At 45.3% G+C, this 20,101-nt stretch overlaps 1 protein-coding gene across 1 annotated transcript in view; it reads left to right on the top strand.

Annotated features, from left to right (window-relative positions):
* The window catches only part of SMCHD1 (structural maintenance of chromosomes flexible hinge domain containing 1), a 457,067-nt gene that overhangs the window by 365,072 nt on the left and 71,894 nt on the right, over window positions 1-20,101 (top strand). Inside the window, exons 37-38 of the mRNA XM_069731150.1 lie at window positions 1,409-1,561; window positions 2,660-2,789. Coding sequence (XP_069587251.1) covers window positions 1,409-1,561; window positions 2,660-2,789 — 283 coding nt within the window. The remainder of the gene's footprint in view (window positions 1-1,408; window positions 1,562-2,659; window positions 2,790-20,101) is intronic.

Below are 20,101 nucleotides of genomic sequence, written 5' to 3'. Positions count from 1 at the left end.
CACATAGTATATAACACAGGCCATGCAGTATATAACACAGCCCACGTAGTGTATAACATAGCCCATGTAGTATATAACACAGGCCATGCAGTATATAACACAGCCCACACAGTATATAACACTGCCCATGTAGTATATAACACAACCCACGCAGTATATAACACTGCCCATGTAGTATATAGCGCCAGGCAGTATATAGCACAGCCCACATAGTATATAGCACAGCCCACGTAGTATATAACACAGGCCACGCAGTATATAACACAGTTCACGCAGTATATAACACAGCCAACGTATATAGCTGTGTGGGTACCATATCCCTGTTTAAAAAAAAATAGTTATACTCACTCTCCGGCGTCCACCGAAGCGTTTCCGACGCGCGCGAGACCGCTAAGTCATTTGGGTAATTTCGCAATGAATCACTGGGAACGGAAGCTGGCGGCAGCATCGCCATGAGGCAAGTGTATATATGGGGCCATAATCAACGTTTGTGCAGCACTACATGGGGCAAGTGTCTATATGGGGCCATATCGTGTGTGCAGCACTATATGGGGCAAGTGTCTGTATGGGGCCATAATCAACGTTTGTGCAGCACTATATGGGGCAAATATCTTTATGGAGCATCTTAAGGGGCCATAATCAACATTTGTGCAGCATTATATTGGGCAAATGTGTCTATGGATCATCTTATGGGGCCATTATTAACCTTTATGCAGGATTATATGGGGCTCCTGATTCAATATGGATATTCAATAACACTTACCCTACTGATGTCTCAATTAATTTTACCTTTAATGGTACCTATTTTTACTTTTGACATTTACCCGGTAGCTGCTGCATTTCCCACCCTAGGCTTATACTCGAGTCATTAAGTTTTCCCAGTTTTTTGTGGCAAAATTAGGGGGATCGGCTTATACTCGGGTCGGCTTATACTCGAGTATATATGGTATATAGATAGATGATGCTCTTCATTAAGTGATGACAAGATCACTATAAAGGGCTATTTCCACCTCATACAGTTATGGAATACCTGCAGGAGTCTGATAGATACTGTGACCATGTCCATCTCAAGAATTATTCGCTTGCACTGCTCTTTCCTATCATTTGTGTGATAGTTCCTCAAACTGTAGAGTAATCTTCCCTTACAAAATATCAATATACGGTAACTGAATGAATAACCCTTATATTGAATACCCTTTTGAGCAGATGATGCTTTCAGTACTGTTTTATTCCCCATCTTGATAAGTTTTAGATTTATTAGGATATCAAAATGAATGATTAATCAGATGCCAAATCTCAGTTTCACTGAATTAATACAATGTTACAATGATTCAGGTTCTGATTTGTTTAAAAAGTTTGTTCTGAAATGTGTATTTGATATACTTTAAATAGTCATTTATCTTATTAGGATGAACACAGCAATTTAGCTGGTGTTACCCTGAATGGGACAATCATTGCAGAGATAACATACCCATCTGAGACTGAAGAGGAGATGCCGCATTTCCAGTCTAATGCAGGAACCATGGAGTTTCCCTTTGAAAATGGATCTGCTGTCATCCCTGTGGGTATTCTTCTTTTACTTGATAAATAGGTGTATGAACAGAAAATATTTGTAGTGATTATTTTGGGTGTCATTTAGTGAACTGGGCAACCATAAAGGTAATTTTAGAAAATACCATTTTCTGGTACATTTTATTTTTCCACATTTTCTGGTACATTTATTTTACTTCTAGAACATTTCTTGCCATTATTTTGTATTAACAATAATGATCATGAAATCAGCTTTTGGTAATCTGGCTTCACAAGGAGCTCAGAACTTTGCTCACAAGTAACAGAGATCTTAGGTTAGGTTCTTATTTGTCACTCTGCAGGCTTATTCCTTAGACGTTAAAAGTGCATGCCATTCGCCATCCTATATAGGCCTAAATTTTTACATAGGCTTTTAGTTATGTAATATGATCATGTATGTCTTTATAGGTTTTGTACAAGAAAATATCTTATATAATACAATGTAAACCTGACAAAATGTTGTAAAAGTAACTTTTTTGTTTGTGCTTGCGCTATGTCTTTTCATTTTTATTATATGGATACGCCGCTATATTTGTTTATATTAAAATTATTTTTTGCAATTCAGGCTGTAATTTCCAGTAGAATTTTATATATCTCTTTCACCAAATTTTTCACGTTGAACAGGGCACGATATTATAGGCGCTGCAGATCATAATATAAGCTTTATTGTTTTTATATATTTTTTTTATTTTGCCTCTCCATCGTAGTGATATTAGCGAAGTAAATAGAGCGTAATGTGTTCATTAATTTTTTTCCAAATGTCCAAGTGGGCGTTACCAGAGAGATTTCACAGGGGCATACATATCGTACTTTTTTCTCTTCCTGACGCTGACCAGTCATAAGCAGGCGCAACTCATTAGGTGCCGAGTACCTTGATTGCTAATATCTTCGTAGTGGAAAGAACAAATTAAAATATATTCTGCTCCGCAGAACCTGTTACATCATATGTTCAATTCAGCATGAAAAATTTTGTGAAAGGTCTTCGTGAATTAGGCCTAATTCTTTATACTGATGAAAAATCAAGATGGAAAGTATAGAAATACACTGAAATGTCTCCTTTTACCAAAAATTTAACCTTTACTAATTTCAGAGTCTCATTCTTGCTGAGAACAGCCCAGGAACAGACAGTACAGAATATAAGATAAAGTTTTCACTTGTTTGTCAATCTATGGAACCGGTGGATATAGAGCCCTATTTCCTTCCATTCTTGTTTTACAATGGTAATAAGAAACATTTTATATAGCTTTTTTTAATTGCATGTTTACAATATTTACAGGCTATGGCTTGCACTATATGTTATATGTCATTGTTATCTTTTAATCATTCCAACCCTAACAAAAGGACCAGTTAGCAAAATATGATAATTCTAATCTAAAGACTAATAAACACAAATTATGAAAGGCATTGGTATGTTTGAGGGAGTGTGCACCAAAAGGCAATAATAGTATATGTAACCCCAACGGTCAATAGTATATATTATATAATACAACCTCTAACATAGAAGCAGGACTGATCATCGGCTATATATAGATGAAGAGGGAGGGGAAACTAAAGAGACGATCCATTGTATAGTGAAAAAATAATAACTTTATTAAATAATTTCACAGGCATGGGAAAGCTTGGACATGAAACATATGAAAAAACATACACAGGTGTATGGAGAGGACGCCCCAGATACAATGAGTAAAAAACATCCCACAGTGTTATACCTTAAAAAGAACATATACTGAAAGAAAAAATCCCTTGGTGGTGGGTATAGATGGAAGGATTTTATAAAAATGATAGAGGGATGAGAGGACATGTTGGGAATGCCCTGCAATATGGTGTCAGGTATAGGTACAGATAGAATAGTTTTTCACTAAAGCTGCAGCTAAATCTCAGGCTGGTAGGTTAATAGCCATACAGAGAGAGTGGGGCGGACGCACTGATCCTGTGAGCCCCTGCTGGTGTAACCTTTCAGGTAATAGGATACTTTACCAGTACATCACTGGCTGCAGCACTACAGTGGATCTTCTATCCAGCAAGCTATCTCTGTGTGGTTTTATTATCCTACCAGTCTGATTCTTACACTAGTTTTTCACTAAAGCAGCAATCTGTACCTATACCTGACACTATATTGCAGGGTGTCCTCTCATCCCTCTATCATTTTTATATAATAGTGCACATAGTACATCACCCAGCTTTGCACATAGACTTCCCTCTGCTCCTAGCTTCCACATGGTATGTTCATCCACCCAGCTCTGCTGCTGTCTGTCTATGAAGTGCACATAGTACATCACCCAGCTTTGCACATAGACTTCCCTCTGCTCTTAGCTTCCACATGGTATGCCTTTCAGCTAACCCCAGCTTACCCTGTGATATTTATGACCTTGTTTACTCAGGCTTGATTGTATGCATCTTGTCCACTCTTAATTCTCTGACCATGATGAGCAGAGACCACTCCTCTGTTTCACACCTGAACACACTTAGTTTTCCATATATTGCATAGCAAAAGTCTGCAATGACTTTAGTATGCTGTGTGATTCCTAGAAGTGTGTCCTAAAACTGTGGATTACATTAGAATTAAAACCTGAATTGAACCTGAAAGGAACTGAAGGTAACTGGCCAGTCACTGTAAACAATGTTTCTGTTTATTTTCACTTTCACCCCTATAATCCTTCACTTTCTGCTACCTCCCCCAATCCCCACACCAAGCAAGGAACTGTTTATCTCCTCTTCAATCCTCCCCATCCATCTCACCTCCTCCTCAGAACTGTTCCTTAACATACAATCCTCTGTCTCAAAGCACAGGCAGCCCCCTCATGCCCTCTCCTGCTCCCACCTGCTAACACTTTCTCTGCTCCTTCTCACTGCTGGTGATATCTCTCCAAATCCTGGTCCTCCTCACCATATTCTCACAGTCATTTCTACCTCCCATCCACGCTCTATCACAAACTTCCGTAACCTCTCTAACCTTACACCCATTCACCCAGCCCCCGCTTCCCCAGTCCCACTAACAGGAGCTCTGTGGAACGCTCGCTCTGTCTGCAACAAGCTTTCCTACATCCATGATCTTTTTGTTACTACCAAACTTTCCTTCCTCGCCATCACCGAAACCTGGCTCACCCCTTCTGACACAGCCTCCCCTGCTGCACTCTCTTACGGTGGCTTCCACCTTTCTCACACACCCCGCCCCAGCAGCAAGCATGGTGGAGGAGTTGTTTTTCTCCTGTCAGATAACTGCTCCTTCACCCCAATCCCACTGCCACCCTCTGTTACCCTCCCTTCCTTTAAAGTGCACTCTGTGCGCATCTACTCCCCCTCCAACCTCCAACTGGCTGTCATTTACCGCCCCCCAGGGCCAGCCACCACCTTCTTTGACCACTTCACCACCTGGCTACTTCATTTCCTTTCTGCGGACATCCCCACTATCATCATGGGCGACTTCAACATCCCCACTTCCCTCTCAGCTGCCACTAAACTTCTAACTCTCACTTCCTCCTTCGGCCTCACTCAATGGTCTTCTGCAGCCACTCACAAAGATGGTCACACACTGGACCTCCTCTTCACCCACCTCTGCTCTCTATCTAACCTCTCTAAGGGTACCGTCACACAGTGGCATTTTGATCGCTACGACGGCATGATTCGTGACGTTCCAGCGATATATCCGTGACGTTCCAGCGATCTCGCTGTGTCTGACACGCTCCTGCGATCAGGGACCCCGCTGAGAATCGTACGTCGTAGCAGATCGTTTGAAACTTTCTTTCGTCGTCTAGTGTCCCGCTGTGGCGGCATGATCGCATGGTGTAACAAAGGTGTGCACGATATTGTATACGATGTGCGCATAGTAACCAACGGCTTCCACATCGCACATACGTCATGAAATTATCGCTCCAGCGTCGTACATTGCAAAGTGTGACAGCAGTCTACGACGCTGGAGCGATATTGTTACGATGCTGGAGCGTCACGGATCGTGCCGTCGTAGCGATCAAAATGCCACTGTGTGACGGTACCCTTACTCACCTCTTCCACTCTCTGACCACAACCTTCTCACATTCTCATCTCTCTCCACTCCATGTCTACAATCCCCACCCCACAAACTTTCACACCCTCGCAGAAATCTTAAATATCTTGACCTACATTCATTCTCTGAATCCCTCCTCCCTCTCACAGACATAAGTTCCATACACAATGCGGATGACGCTGTCGATCTATATGACACCACAAAAGCTGTAGCTTTGGAATCTGCTGCCCTGTTATGAAAGGCAATTCAGTACCACAATGGACATAGCGGTCAGAGCACATACAGTGATCTGACAATAACTCAAAATCATAGAACGAGCTCTGAGACGTGGGAACTCTGCAGACCGCAATCCCTAATCCTCTCCAAACAACACTAGAGGCAGCCGTGGATTGCGCCTAACTCTACCTATGCAACTCGGCACAGCCTGAGAAACTAACTAGCCTGAAGATAGAAAATAAGCCTACCTTGCCTCAGAAAAATACCCCAAAGGAAAAGGCAGCCCCCCACATATAATGACTGTGAGTAAGATGAAAAGACAAACGTAGGGATGAAATAGATTCAGCAAAGTGAGGCCCGACTTTCTTAACAGAGCGAGGATAGGAAAGATAACTTTGCGGTCTACACAAAACCCTAAAGAATACCACGCAAAGGGGGCAAAAAGACCCTCCGTACCGAACTAACGGCACGGAGGTACACCCTTTGCGTCCCAGAGCTTCCAGCAAAACAATTAGACAAGCTGGACAGAAAAAATAGCAAAGAAGAACTTAGCTATGCAGAGCAGCAGGCCACAGGAATGATCCAGGGAAAAACAAGTCCAACACTGGAACATTGACAGGAAGCCAGGATCAAAGCATTAGGTGGAGTTAAGTAGAGCAGTACCTAACGACCTCACCACATCACCTGAGGTAGGAAACTCAGAAGCCGCAATACCACTTTCCTCCACCAACAGAAGCTCACAGAGAGAGTCAGCCGAAGTACCACTTGTGACCACAGGAGGGAGCTCTGCCACAGAATTCACAACAGTACCCCCCCCCCTTGAGGAGGGGTCACCGAACCCTCACCAGAGCCCCCAGGCCGACCAGGATGAGCCACATGAAAGGCACAAACAAGATCGGGAGCATGGACATCAGAGGCAAAGACCCAGGAATTATCTTCCTGAGCATAACCCTTCCACTTAACCAGATACTGGAGTTTCCGTCTTGAAACACGAGAATCCCAAAATCTTCTCCACAATATACTCCAACTCCCCCTCCACCAAAACCGGGGCAGGAGGGTCAACAGATGGAACCATAGGTGCCACGTATCTCCGCAACAATGACCTATGGAATACGTTATGTATGGAAAAGGAATCTGGAAGGGTCAGACGAAAAGACACAGGATTAAGAACCTCAGATATCCTATACGGACCAATGAAACGAGGTTTAAACTTAGGAGAGGAAACCTTCATAGGAATATGACGAGAAGATAACCAAACCAGATCCCCAACACGAAGTCGGGGACCCACACAGCGTCTGCGATTAGCAAAACGTTGAGCCCTCTCCTGGGACAAGGTCAAATTGTCCACTACATGAGTCCAAATCTTTTCCCTTTTGTGCCTGAGTGGATGACACCTAAGATGTAACTGCTTTACTATTTTTAGTATCTTTTGTATCAATAAAGTTATGTGTTTACAAAATTATCTATATTGTATGCTCCCTTTTTCTCCTATTTATATGAGTCCAAATCTGCTGCAACCTGTCCACCACAGTATCCACACCAGGACAGTCCGAAGACTCAACCTGTCCTGAAGAGAAACGAGGATGGAACCCAGAGTTGCAGAAAAATGGCGAAACCAAGGTAGCCGAGCTGGCCCGGTTATTAAGGGCGAACTCAGCCAAAGGCAAAAAGGACACCCAGTCATCCTGATCGGCAGAAACAAAGCATCTCAGATATGTTTCCAAGGTCTGATTGGTTCGTTCGGTCTGGCCATTAGTCTGAGGATGGAAAGCCGAGGGAAAAGACAAGTCAATGCCCATCCTACCACAAAAGGCTCGCCAAAACCTCGAAACAAACTGGGAACCTCTGTCAGAAACGATATTCTCTGGAATACCATGTAAACGAACCACATGCTGGAAGAACAATGGCACCAAATCAGAGGAGGAAGGCAATTTAGACAAGGGTACCAGATGGACCATCTTAGAAAAGCGATCACAGACCACCCAAATGACTGACATCTTTTGAGAAACGGGAAGATCTGAAATAAAATCCATAGAGATATGTGTCCAAGGTCTCTTCGGGACTGGCAAGGGCAAAAGCAACCCACTGGCACGAGAACAGCAGGGCTTAGCCCGAGCACAAATCCCACAGGACTGCACAAAAGTACGCACATCCCGCGACAGAGATGGCCACCAAAAGGATCTAGCCACTAACTCTCTGGTACCAAAGATTCCAGGATGACCAGCCAACACCGAACAATGAACCTCAGAGATAACTTTATTCGTCCACCTATCAGGGACAAACAGTTTCTCCGCTGGACAGTTTCTCCGCTGGTTTATTAGCCTGAAATTTTTGCAGCACCCGCCGCAAATCAGGGGAGATGGCAGACACAATTACTCCCTCCTTGAGGATACCCGCCGGCTCAGACAAACCCGGAGAGTCGGGCACAAAACTCCTAGACAGAGCATCCGCCTTCACATTTTTAGAGCCCGGAAGGTACGAAATCACAAAGTCAAAACGGGCAAAAAACAGCGACCAACGAGCCTGTCTAGGATTCAACCGCTTGGCAGACTCGAGATAAGTCAAGTTCTTATGATCAGTCAATACCACCACGCGATGCTTAGCTCCTTCAAGCCAATGACGCCACTCCTCGAATGCCCACTTCATGGCCAGCAACTCTCGGTTGCCCACATCATAATTTCGCTCAGCAGGCGAAAACGTCCTGGAAAAAAAAAGTGCATGGTTTCATCACTGAGCAATCAGAACCTCTCTGCGACAAAACAGCCCCTGCTCCAATCTCAGAAGCATCAACCTCGACCTGGAACGGAAGAGAAACATCTGGTTGACACAACACAGGGGCAGAAGAAAAACGACGCTTCAACTCTTGAAAAGCTTCCACAGCAGCAGAAGACCAATTGACCACATCAGCACCCTTCTTGGTCAAATCGGTCAATGGTTTAGCAATACTAGAAAAATTGCAGATGAAGCGACGATAAAAATTAGCAAAGCCCAGGAACTTTTGCAGACTTTTCAGAGACGTCGGCTGAGTCCAATCATGGATGGCTTGGACCTTAACAGGATCCATCTCGATAGTAGAAGGGGAAAAGATGAACCCCAAAAATGAAACCTTCTGCACACCAAAGAGACACTTTGATCCCTTCACAAACAAAGAATTAGCACGCAGGACCTGAAAAACCGTTCTGACCTGCTTCACATGAGACTCCCAATCATCCGAGAAGATCAAAATGTCATCCAAGTACACAATCAGGAATTTATCCAGGTACTCTCGGAAGATGTCATGCATAAAGGACTGAAACACTGATGGAGCATTGGCAAGTCCGAATGGCATCACTAGATACTCAAAATGACCCTCGGGCGTATTAAATGCAGTCTTCCATTCATCGCCTTGCTTAATTCGCACCAGATTATACGCACCACGAAGATCTATCTTGGTGAACCAACTAGCCCCCTTAATCCGAGCAAACAGATCAGATAACAATGGCAAGGGGTACTGAAATTTAACCGTGATCTTATTAAGAAGGCGGTAATCTATACAAGGTCTCAGCGAACCATCCTTCTTGGCCACAAAAAAGAACCCTGCTCCCAATGGCGACGATGACGGGCGAATATGCCCCTTCTCCAGGGATTCCTTCACATAACTGCGCATAGCGGTGTGCTCAGGCACGGATAAATTAAACAGTCGACCTTTTGGGAATTTACTACCAGGAATCAAATTGATAGCACAATCACAATCCCTATGCGGAGGTAGGGTATCGGACTTGGGCTCATCAAATACATCCCGGTAATCAGACAAGAACTCCGGGACCTCAGAAGGGGTGGATGACGAAATTGACAAAAATGGAACATCACCATGTACCCCCTGACAACCCCAGCTGGACACCGACATGGATTTCCAATCTAATACTGGATTATGGACTTGTAGCCATGGCAACCCCAACACGACCACATCATGCAGATTATGCAACACCAGAAAGCGAATATCCTCCTGATGTGCAGGAGCCATGCACATGATCAGCTGGGTCCAGTACTGAGGCTTATTCTTGGCCAAAGGTGTAGCATCAATTCCTCTCAATGGAATAGGACACTGCAAGGGCTCCAAAAAAAAACCCACAACGCTTAGCATACTCCAAGTCCATCAAATTCAGGGCAGCGCCTGAATCCACAAATGCCATGACAGAATACGATGACAAAGAGCAGATCAAGGTAACGGACAGAAGAAATTTTGACTGTACCGTACCAATGGTGGCAGACCTAGCGAACCGCTTAGAGCGCTTAGGACAATCAGAGATGGCATGAGTGGAATCACCACAGTAGAAACACAGACCATTCAGACGTCTGTGTTCTTGCCGTTCAACTCTGGTCAAAGTCCTATCGCACTGCATAGGCTTAGGTTTAACCTCAGGTAATACCGCCAAATGGTGCACAGATTTACGCTCACGCAAGCGTTGACTGATCTGAATGGCCAAAGACATAGATTCATTCAGACCAGCAGGCATAGGAAATCCCACCATGACATCCTTAAGGGCTTCAGAGAGACCCTTTCTGAAAATCGCTGAGAGCGCAGCTTCATTCCATTGAGTACGGACCACTTTCTAAATTTCTGACAATATACCTCTATCTCATCCTGACCCTGACACAAAGCCAGCAAATTTTTCTCTGCCTGATCCACTGAATTAGGCTCATCGTACAGCAATCCGAGCGCCAGGAAAAACGCATCAATATTACTTAATGCAGGATCTCCTGGCGCAAGGGAAAATGCCCAGTCTTGAGAGTCGCCACGCAAAAAAGAAATAATAATTCTCACTTGTTGAGCTGGGTCACCAGAGGAGTGAGGTTTCAAGGCCAGAAACAGTTTGCAATTATTTTTGAAATTCACAAACTTGACTCTATCACCATAAAACAAATCAGGAATAGGAATTCTTGGTTCAAACATAGGCTTCTGAACCACCAAATCTTGAATCTTTTGTACATTTATAATGAGATTATCCATTGAAGAGCACAGACCCTGAATGTCCATGTCCACACCTGTGTCCTGAACCACCCAAATGTCTAGGGGAAAAAAAAGGCAAAACACAGTGCAAAGAAAAAAAAAATGGTCTCAGAACTTCTTTTTTCCCTCTATTGAGAATCATTAGTACTTTGGGCTTCCTGTACTGTTATGAAAGGCAATTCAGTACCACAATGGACATAGCGGTCAGAGCACATACAGTGATCTGACAATAACTCAAAATCATAGAACGAGCTCTGAGATGTGGGAACTCTGCAGACCGCAATCCCTAATCCTCCCCAAACAACACTAGAGGCAGCCGTGGATTGCGCCTAACTCTACCTATGGAACTCGGCACAGCCTGAGAAACTAACTAGCCTGAAGATAGAAAATAAGCCTACCTTGCCTCAGAGAAATACCCCAAAGGAAAAGGCAGCCCCCCACATATAATGACTGTGAGTAAGATGAAAAGACAAACGTAGGGATGAAATAGATTCAGCAAAGTGAGGCCCGACTTTCTTAACAGAGCGAGGATAGGAAAGATAACTTTGCGGTCTACACAAAACCCTAAAGAATACCACGCAAAGGGGGCAAAAAGACCCTCCGTACCGAACTAACGGCACAGAGGTACACCCTTTGCGTCCCAGAGCTTCCAGCAAAACAATTAGACAAGCTGGACAGAAAAAATAGCAAACAAATAGCAAAGAAGAACTTAGCTATGCAGAGCAGCAGGCCACAGGAATGATCCAGGGAAAAACAAGTCCAACACTGGAACATTGACAGGAAGCCAGGATCAAAGCATTAGGTGGAGTTAAGTAGAGCAGTACCTAACGACCTCACCACATCACCTGAGGTAGGAAACTCAGAAGCCGCAGTACCACTTTCCTCCACCAACAGAAGCTCACAGAGCGAATCAGCCGAAGTACCACTTGTGACCACAGGAGGGAGCTCTGCCACAGAATTCACAACACTGCCCCACTTACACATACCAAAGCTCGCAAAATCAACAGACAGCCCTGCAATACCAGCCTGACCAAAGAACTGAGATCCCACTCCAACGAGCACTTCATCGCATTCAAACAGTCCCTCACTACTTTCAAGACCACACTCGCCACAGCTAAACAAACCTACTTCTCATCTCTCATATCCTATCTGTCTCACAACCCTAAACAGTTATTCAACACCTTCAATTCTCTCCTCCGTCCCCCAGCACCTCCTCCCTCCCCACTTATCTCCGCTGAAGACTTTGCCTCATTTTTCAAGCAGAAGCTTGATAGCATCAGAGACAGTTTTGGTCAACAGCCCCAGAGCCCTTCCTCCCGACTTCCCAGCCCTCCACCTCCAAAACCAACTTCTCCACCATTACAGAAGATCAACTCTCCACTCTACTCTCAAGATCGCATCTCACCACCTGTGCACTTGACCCGCTCTCATCCCACCTCATCCCAAACCTCACCGCAGTCTTCATCCCATCTCTTCAACCTATCACTAACAACTGGTGTTTTCCCCTCAAGCTTTAAACATGCCTCCATCACACCTATCCTCAAAAAGCCCTCTCTTGACCCATCCTCTGTATCTAGCTATTGCCCTATATCACTTCTCCCTTATGCCTCCAAACTACTGGAACAACACGTTTACCTTGAACTGTCCTCCCATCTCTCTTCTTGCTCCCTCTTTGACCGCTTACAATCTGGCTTCCGGTCACACCATTCCACTGAAACTGCCCTAACTAAGGTCACCAATGACCTCTTAACCGCCAAGAGCAAGCGACACTACTCTGTCCTCCTCCTCCTGGACCTGTCGGCTGCCTTTGACACAGTGGACGATTCCCTATTATTACAGACCCTCTCATCCCTTGGCATCACAGACTTGGCCCTATCCTGGATCTCATCATACCTACCAGACCGGACATTCAGCGTCTCCCACTCACACACCACCTCCTCACCTCGCCCCCTATCTGTCGGATTCCCACAAGGTTCAGTCCTTGGGCCCCTGCTCTTCTCCATTTACACCTTTGGCCTGGGACAGCTCATAGAATCTCATGGCTTTCAGTATCACCTCTATGCTGATGACACACAGATCTACATCTCTGGACCAGATATCACCTCCCTACTAACCAGAATCCCACAATGTCTGTTCACTATTTCATCCTTCTTCTCCGCTAGATTTCTGAAACTTAACATGGACAAAACAGAATTCATCATCTTTCCCCCATCTCACACGACCCTCCCCAACGAACCTATCCATTATAGTAAATGGCTGCCAACTCTCCCCAGTCCCACAAGCTCGCTGCCTCGGGGTAATCCTTGACGCTGATCTCTCCTTCAAACCACATATCCAAGCCCTTTCCACTTCCTGCCGACTTCAACTCAAAAATATTTCACGAATCCGTTCATTCCTCAACCAAGAATCTGCAAAAACCCTAGTCCATGCCCTCATCATCTCTCGCCTTGACTACTGCAACCTCCTGCTCTGTGGCCTCCCCTCTAACACTCTCGCACCCCTCCAATCTATTCTAAACTCTGCTGCTCGACTAATCCACCTGTCCCCCCGCTATTCCCCAGACTCTCCCCTCTGTCAATCCCTTCACTGGCTCCCCATTGCCCAGAGACTCCTCTACAAAACCCTAACCATGACGTACAAAGCCATCCACAACCTGTCTCCTCCATACATCTGTGACCTCGTCTCCCGGTACTTACCTACACACAACCTCCGATCCTCACAAGATCTCCTTCTCTACTCCCCTCTTATCTCCTCTTCCCACAATCGTATACAAGATTTCTCTCGCGTATCACCCCTACTCTGGAACCCTCTACCACAACACATCAGACTCTCGCCTACCATCGAAACCTTCAAAAAGAACCTGAAGACCCACCTCTTCCGATAAGCCTACAACCTGCAGTAACCACCGATCGACCAAACCGCTGCATGACCAGCTCTATCCTCGCCTACTGTATCCTCACCCATCCCTTGTAGATTGTGAGCCTTCGCCGGCAGGGTCCTCACTCCTCCTGTACCAGTTATGACTTGTATTGTTTAAGATTATTGTACTTGTTTTTATTATGTATACCCCTCGTCACATGTAAAGCGCCATGGAATAAATGGCGCTATAACAATAAATAATAATAATATAATCCTTCCATCTCTACCCACGACCAAGGGATTTTATCTTTCAGTATATATTCCTTTTAAGGTCTAACATTGTGGGATGTTTTTTACTCATTGTATCTGGTGCATCCTCTGCATACGCCTGTATATGTTTTTTCATATGTTTCATGTTCACATTTTCCTATGCCTGTGAAATTATTTAATAAAGTTATTATTTCTCCTTCGCCTCATTGAGGGATACAGGACCATGAGTGTTATGCTGCCTGCCAGTAGGAGGACACTAAGAAAGCTTGAGTAAAATTAGCTCCTCCTCTGCAGTATACACCCTCATGCTGGCTGTAATCAAACCAGTTCTTGCTTAGTGTCCGTAGGAGGCACTTGGTTCTGGGATTCCGACCCCAACATTATTTTACTTTTTAAATTGTTAATATTTTAACTTTTTTTTCCTTCCCGAAACGAAGGGGCGACCGACCTCTTCAAAGGTCCGATCGCGTTCCGGCCTGTTGACGATTCGGGGAGGAGTGTCGCCTCCCCGAACCCCTTCCTGCACCATTTCTTTGCCATCCCTGAGCTCGCTTTAGGGGCGAAGTTTCCCTTAGGATCCCGATCTCCCCACACCAACAACGGACGGGAACACTGAGTGTCGCCTCCATGTACCCCCTTCCGGAGCCAGGCTACAGCCAGACAATAGCCCTGACCCATCCCTAGGGATTGAACCCATGGGATGTACAGAGTCCCCCAATTGGCGTCCGTGCAGCTTCCACTGCATCACCACTGACTGAAAGCGGATGATGGAGGGAGGCAGTCTGTCCCTCTCCTCCTCCCTATCAAAGGGATGGTGGATTGAGTAGCCTGAGAAGCACAGCACATTTTTGTTTCTGCTACATCTTCGCTGCAGCACTTGACAGTGAGTAAGCGCAGCGTCCAGCGGCGGCAGGAGGGCTCCCCTCAGGCGCAGAGTAGGTCCTGGTCCCTGGGGGGGGTGTCCTGATGTCCGTGTTTTCAATCCCTTCCATTTTGGAATTTCTCCAGACTGGTCTCGATTCAGGTCTAGCGCTTCGTTCTCTGAAATGCCAGATTTCTGCTTTATCCGTCCTATCCCAATGCAGGATAGCTACCAGATTGCAGGTGAAGACCTTCATTCAGGGGGTGACCCACATGATACCTCCATATAAAATGCCGTTGGAATCATGGGATTTTAATTTGGTCCTAGGTGTTCTTCTGGAGGCTCCTTTCGAACCGCTGCAGGATGTATCGCTAAGATTGCTTTCTTGAACATGTTAAATGATAGGCTCCAGGCTGGTAGCCATGTCATAGATGTAAGGCAGATATAACCTCAAGTAACGCCCAGCCCTAATTAACAGCTGGTGTTACATATATACAAATGATAACAGCAAGTGAGGAAAGATACTCATCGTATATGATGCTCAAACACGCCTCAACGCGTTTCACCTATTTGGATCATCAGGAGGCTCTGATACGTGGATGCTGCCACGTGTTTGACTGGGCGTTACTTGAGGCTATATCTGCCTTACATCTATGACATGGCTACCAGCCTGGAGCCTATCATTTAATATTGTATATTCAATGTGAATATAGTTGCCCACAGGGTCTCCAAGGGTCAACCGTCACCGAGTGGGCGGCGCCATATCTGCTGAACAGTAGGGTACCAACCTCCACAGCCAGGCAGGACTCTTTATCACAAGGGAACAGCATAGTGAGGCTGTTTATGTTCACAAGCACTTTTGCACTTGTCCTCTGCGTCTTCCATCCTGTCACAGCTATGCATTTGATGTATATCAGTCAACATAAGCTTCTGACAATCCCTATCTCCTTCTAATTCTCCTTGTGGTGTATATATGATGGCCCAAATGAGACACTAGCTGAGGGTGCACGTAGGAGATTCAAGGATAGCTGACGTTGAGTGGGGGCGCCAATCTCGTGTTGTGATATAGGGTGCCACCCTCCGTTGACAGGCAGTACACATTAGGCCACAGTGATAGGGGTGTATATAGGCTGCACGGTTGTCTGTTTTGTTGTCTGTGGCTGTTTTCATGGTTTTAAAGGTATAAATAAAAATAACATTTTATCTAGAATATCATTAGGATATAAAATTATTTGTTTTGGTTCTCTTGATTTTTCTTACCTTAGTTTAATCAATTTTCCTTAGTTTTTTGGAATTCAACTGACACTGGAATGGAATGGTTGTCAGACAAGTAGAGAAGCTGATTTTTATAAAACTGTGCAGTGGTCTCTTAATTTTTGCTAGAGCTGTATGTAGAGGGAAACTACTGTTTGGGCACACGGCAGGGCTCGGTAGGGAAGGCGAGGCATTTCAGTTTTGAAATACAAAAATGGCTGCAATCGATAGCTGGAACTGTGTCACATTTGGGGAGCCCCTGATGTGTGTAAACAGTGAAACCCCCTCACAAATGACCCCATTTTGAAAACTAAACCCTTCAAGGAATTTATCTAAATGTTGGTGAGCACCTTGAACCCTCAGGGGCTTCAAATATTATAATGTTGAACCTTAAAAAATGGATGCCAAAATTTATTGTGCAATTTTTCCTGAGTACACCGATGCCCTATACAGGTCCTTCTCAAAAAATTAGCATATAGTGTTAAATTTCATTATTTACCATAATGTAATGATTACAATTAAACTTTCATATATTATAGATTCATTATCCACCAACTGAAATTTGTCAGGTCTTTTATTGTTTTAATACTGATGATTTTGGCATACAACTCCTGATAACCCAAAACACCTGTCTAAATAAATTAGCATATTTCACCCATCCAATCAAATAAAAGTGTTTTTTAATAACAAACAAAAAAAACATCAAATAATAATGTTCAGTTATGCACTCAATACTTGGTCGGGAATCCTTTGGCAGAAATGACTGCTTCAATGCGGCGTGGCATGGAGGCAATCAGCCTGTGACACTGCTGAGATGTTATGGAGGCCCAGGATGCTTCAATAGCGGCCTTAAGCTCCTCCAGAGTGTTGGGTCTTGCGTCTCTCAACTTTCTCTTCACAATATCCCACAGATTCTCTATGGGGTTCAGGTCAGGAGAGTTGGCAGGCCAATTGAGCACAGTAATACCATGGTCAGTAAACCATTTACCAGTGGTTTTGGCACTGTGAGCAGGTGCCAGGTCGTGCTGAAAAATGAAATCTTCATCTCCATAAAGCATCTCAGCCGATGGAAGCATGAAGTGCTCCAAAATCTCCTGATAGCTAGCTGCATTGACCCTGCCCTTGATGAAACACAGTGGACCAACACCAGCAGCTGACATGGCACCCCACACCATCACTGACTGTGGGTACTTGACACTGGACTTCAGGCATTTTGGCATTTCCTTCTCCCCAGTCTTCCTCCAGACTCTGGCACCTTGATTTCCGAATTTGCTTTCATCAGAAAAAAGTACTTGGGACCACTTAGCAACAGTCCAGTGCTGCTTCTCTGTAGCCCAGGTCAGGCGCCTCTGCCGCTGTTTATGGTTCAAAAGTGGCTTTACCTGGGGAATGCGGCACCTGTAGCCCATTTCCTGCACACGCCTGTGCACGGTGGCTCTGGATGTTTCCACACCAGACTCAGTCCACTGCTTCCTCAGGTTCCCCAAGGTCTGGAATCGGTCCTTCACCACAATCTTCCTCAGGGTCCGGTCTCCTCTTCTCGTTGTACAGCGTTTTCTGCCACATTGTTTCCTTCCAACAGACTTACCATTGAGGTGCCTTGATACAGCACTCTGGGAACAGCCTATTTGTTGAGAAATTTCTTTCTGGGTCTTACCCTCTTGCTTGAGGGTGTCAATGATGGCCTTCTTGACATCTGTCAGGTCGCTAGTCTTACCCATGATGGGGGTTTTGAGTAATGAACCAGGCAGGGAGTTTATAAAAGCCTCAGGTATCTTTTGCATGTGTTTAGAGTTAATTAGTTGATTCAGAAGATTAGGGTAATAGGTCGTTTAGAGAACCTTTTCTTGATATGCTAATTTATTGAGACAGGTTTTTTGGGTTATCAGGAGTTGTATGCCAAAATCATCAGTATTAAAACAATAAAAGACCTGACAAATTTCAGTTGGTGGATAATGAATCTATAATATATGAAAGTTTAATTGTAATCATTACATTATGGTAAATAATGAAATTTAACACTATATGCTAATTTTTTGAGAAGGACCTGTATTTGTTGGAAAATTACTGCTTGGTCACACGGCAGGGCTGGAAAGGCAATGAGCCCTATTTTGGCTGGAATACGTGGCGGATACCATGTCACACTTGAAGAGTTCTTGACACTCCAAAAAAAGCAGAAACCCCCACAAGTGATCACATTTTGTAAATTACACCTCTCAAGGAATCTTGGGGAGCAGTGGTTATTTCTTTATCAATTTATTGGTGGACACAGGTAACCATGGGTGTGTGCTGTTGTCGCTAGGAGGCTGACACTAGGCAAAACAATAATTAGCTCCGTCTCAGCAGTATACACCCACCGACTGGCACAAAGCTTATCAGTTTAAGCTTGTCTGTAGGAGGCAGACCTGGATCTGGTCCCAGATCTGTCTTTTCCTTTTCAGGTCACATATTGTTTTTATTAATCTTTTTCCTTTGTCTTTCAGGTTTCCTTCTTCAGTTTAACTGGGTGTAATTTCTCACCCTGTTTTCCCGCACTCGTGCGACCGAGAGAGCGGTGTGGTGTCCCCCACATCAGCCACTCTCGGACCCGCAGGCCAGACCTAATTACCTGTCACTTCATGTGGGTTCAGGGCAATTCCTGGTGGGTGGTCCTAGGACTTTTTCCCACTCCAGCCCTCTCCTCAGAACAGGCCGGGAGGAAGACTGTGGTCACTTGTCTGTGACCTTCCCCCCTTTTTAAGGTTTGACACTGTATTCTGCAGCGCCCAGGAAGGAGGATGCCTTATTCCAGTGACCACCCCTTCTTCGGGAGATCCTGACGTCATCCTCGGGAGCAAGAAGGATTCGGGATTCTCTTTAAGGTATGTCCTGTGCTCCTTCCCAGAGTCTCGGTGCCCCATGCCCTGCCATATTCTGGTCCTGTTACTGCTGGCGCGGATGCGCCGCGGGCTATATCCAGGCCCCTCTGTTAATTTAGTCCACTGCTTTGGGCCTTCTCTCGGCACCACTTAGCCATGCCTCTTACCAGCTCCCTGGCCAATCAGAGCGCGCCTCTCAGCGAGCACACTTTTGTCCAATGATGGAGTCCTTCTCTCCTTCCCTTCCTGATGCCCAAGCTATGCCCCACTGCAATGTACATCACTGTTGGCGCACAATCCTTCATGCACTTTTGACATCCAGTCACAGCGCTTCTTCCCTTAGGCCATACCACGCCCTCGATGGGATGGCCAATCAGCGGGCCAGTCCCCTTTTCACAAGGCATCTCAGGCCTGTTGGAGCTGCCTGCTTCTCTCCAGGGGCTGTCCCTTCCAATGCCACTCCCCCTTCCAGTTCTAAGGCACACAGCACATTATCCGCATCCAACATCTGCACTGGAGACACTGTGCCTGCTGCAGGATCTGGGGGACATAGCAGCCTAAGCAGCTACAGCACCGACTCTATCAGGTAGGCCCAGTCCAGACTGGTTGTTCCCCCTTCCTTCAGGGACTTGGCCCTCCTCAGCAGTATCCCTAGACCCTCACTTGTGCCCAATCTCAGGGAGGCCCATTCCTGTCTCACTCCTGTTATAGTCCACTACGCCTTTGCCCTCTGCAAAAGTGGCCCTCAGGTCAGTTCTCGGCTTTCTGCCAGACTTGCAGCCCTTCCACTATGTCTGCATCACTCCAGTTCCTCTTCCAGCTCTCCAGGTTCATCTACATCCTCCAGGATGCCCTCTATGTCCCACACCTCCTCTTCCGAGGTCCAATCAGTAATACCAGTCAGATTCTGATCCTGACACGGACAAGAACTCCAAACTCCAGGATCTGGTTGACAGCCTCATTCTGGCCATTAATCAGACCTTTCATATTAAAAAGGTTGAGATTTTCCCCAGGATCAATCCGTCTCCTTTAAGAGGGTAAAATGTCCTTCTCGGTCGTTTTCTAATCACAGGGAGTTGGATGCAATCTTTAAAAAATAATGGGAACATCCAGAAAAGCGTTTCCCTGGTAGGAAACAACTGGCTATTTTGTGCCCCTTTAATCTGGATCTCATCACCAAATGGTCAGTTGCCAGCCATTGATCTGGCGGTCTCCCATCT

Source organism: Ranitomeya imitator, chromosome 6 (genome assembly GCF_032444005.1).
Source record: "Ranitomeya imitator isolate aRanImi1 chromosome 6, aRanImi1.pri, whole genome shotgun sequence".
Classification (NCBI taxonomy): Eukaryota; Metazoa; Chordata; class Amphibia; order Anura; family Dendrobatidae; genus Ranitomeya; species Ranitomeya imitator.
Note: the sequence above shows the minus strand (reverse complement) of the source record. Positions and strands in the feature narration are given on the sequence as shown.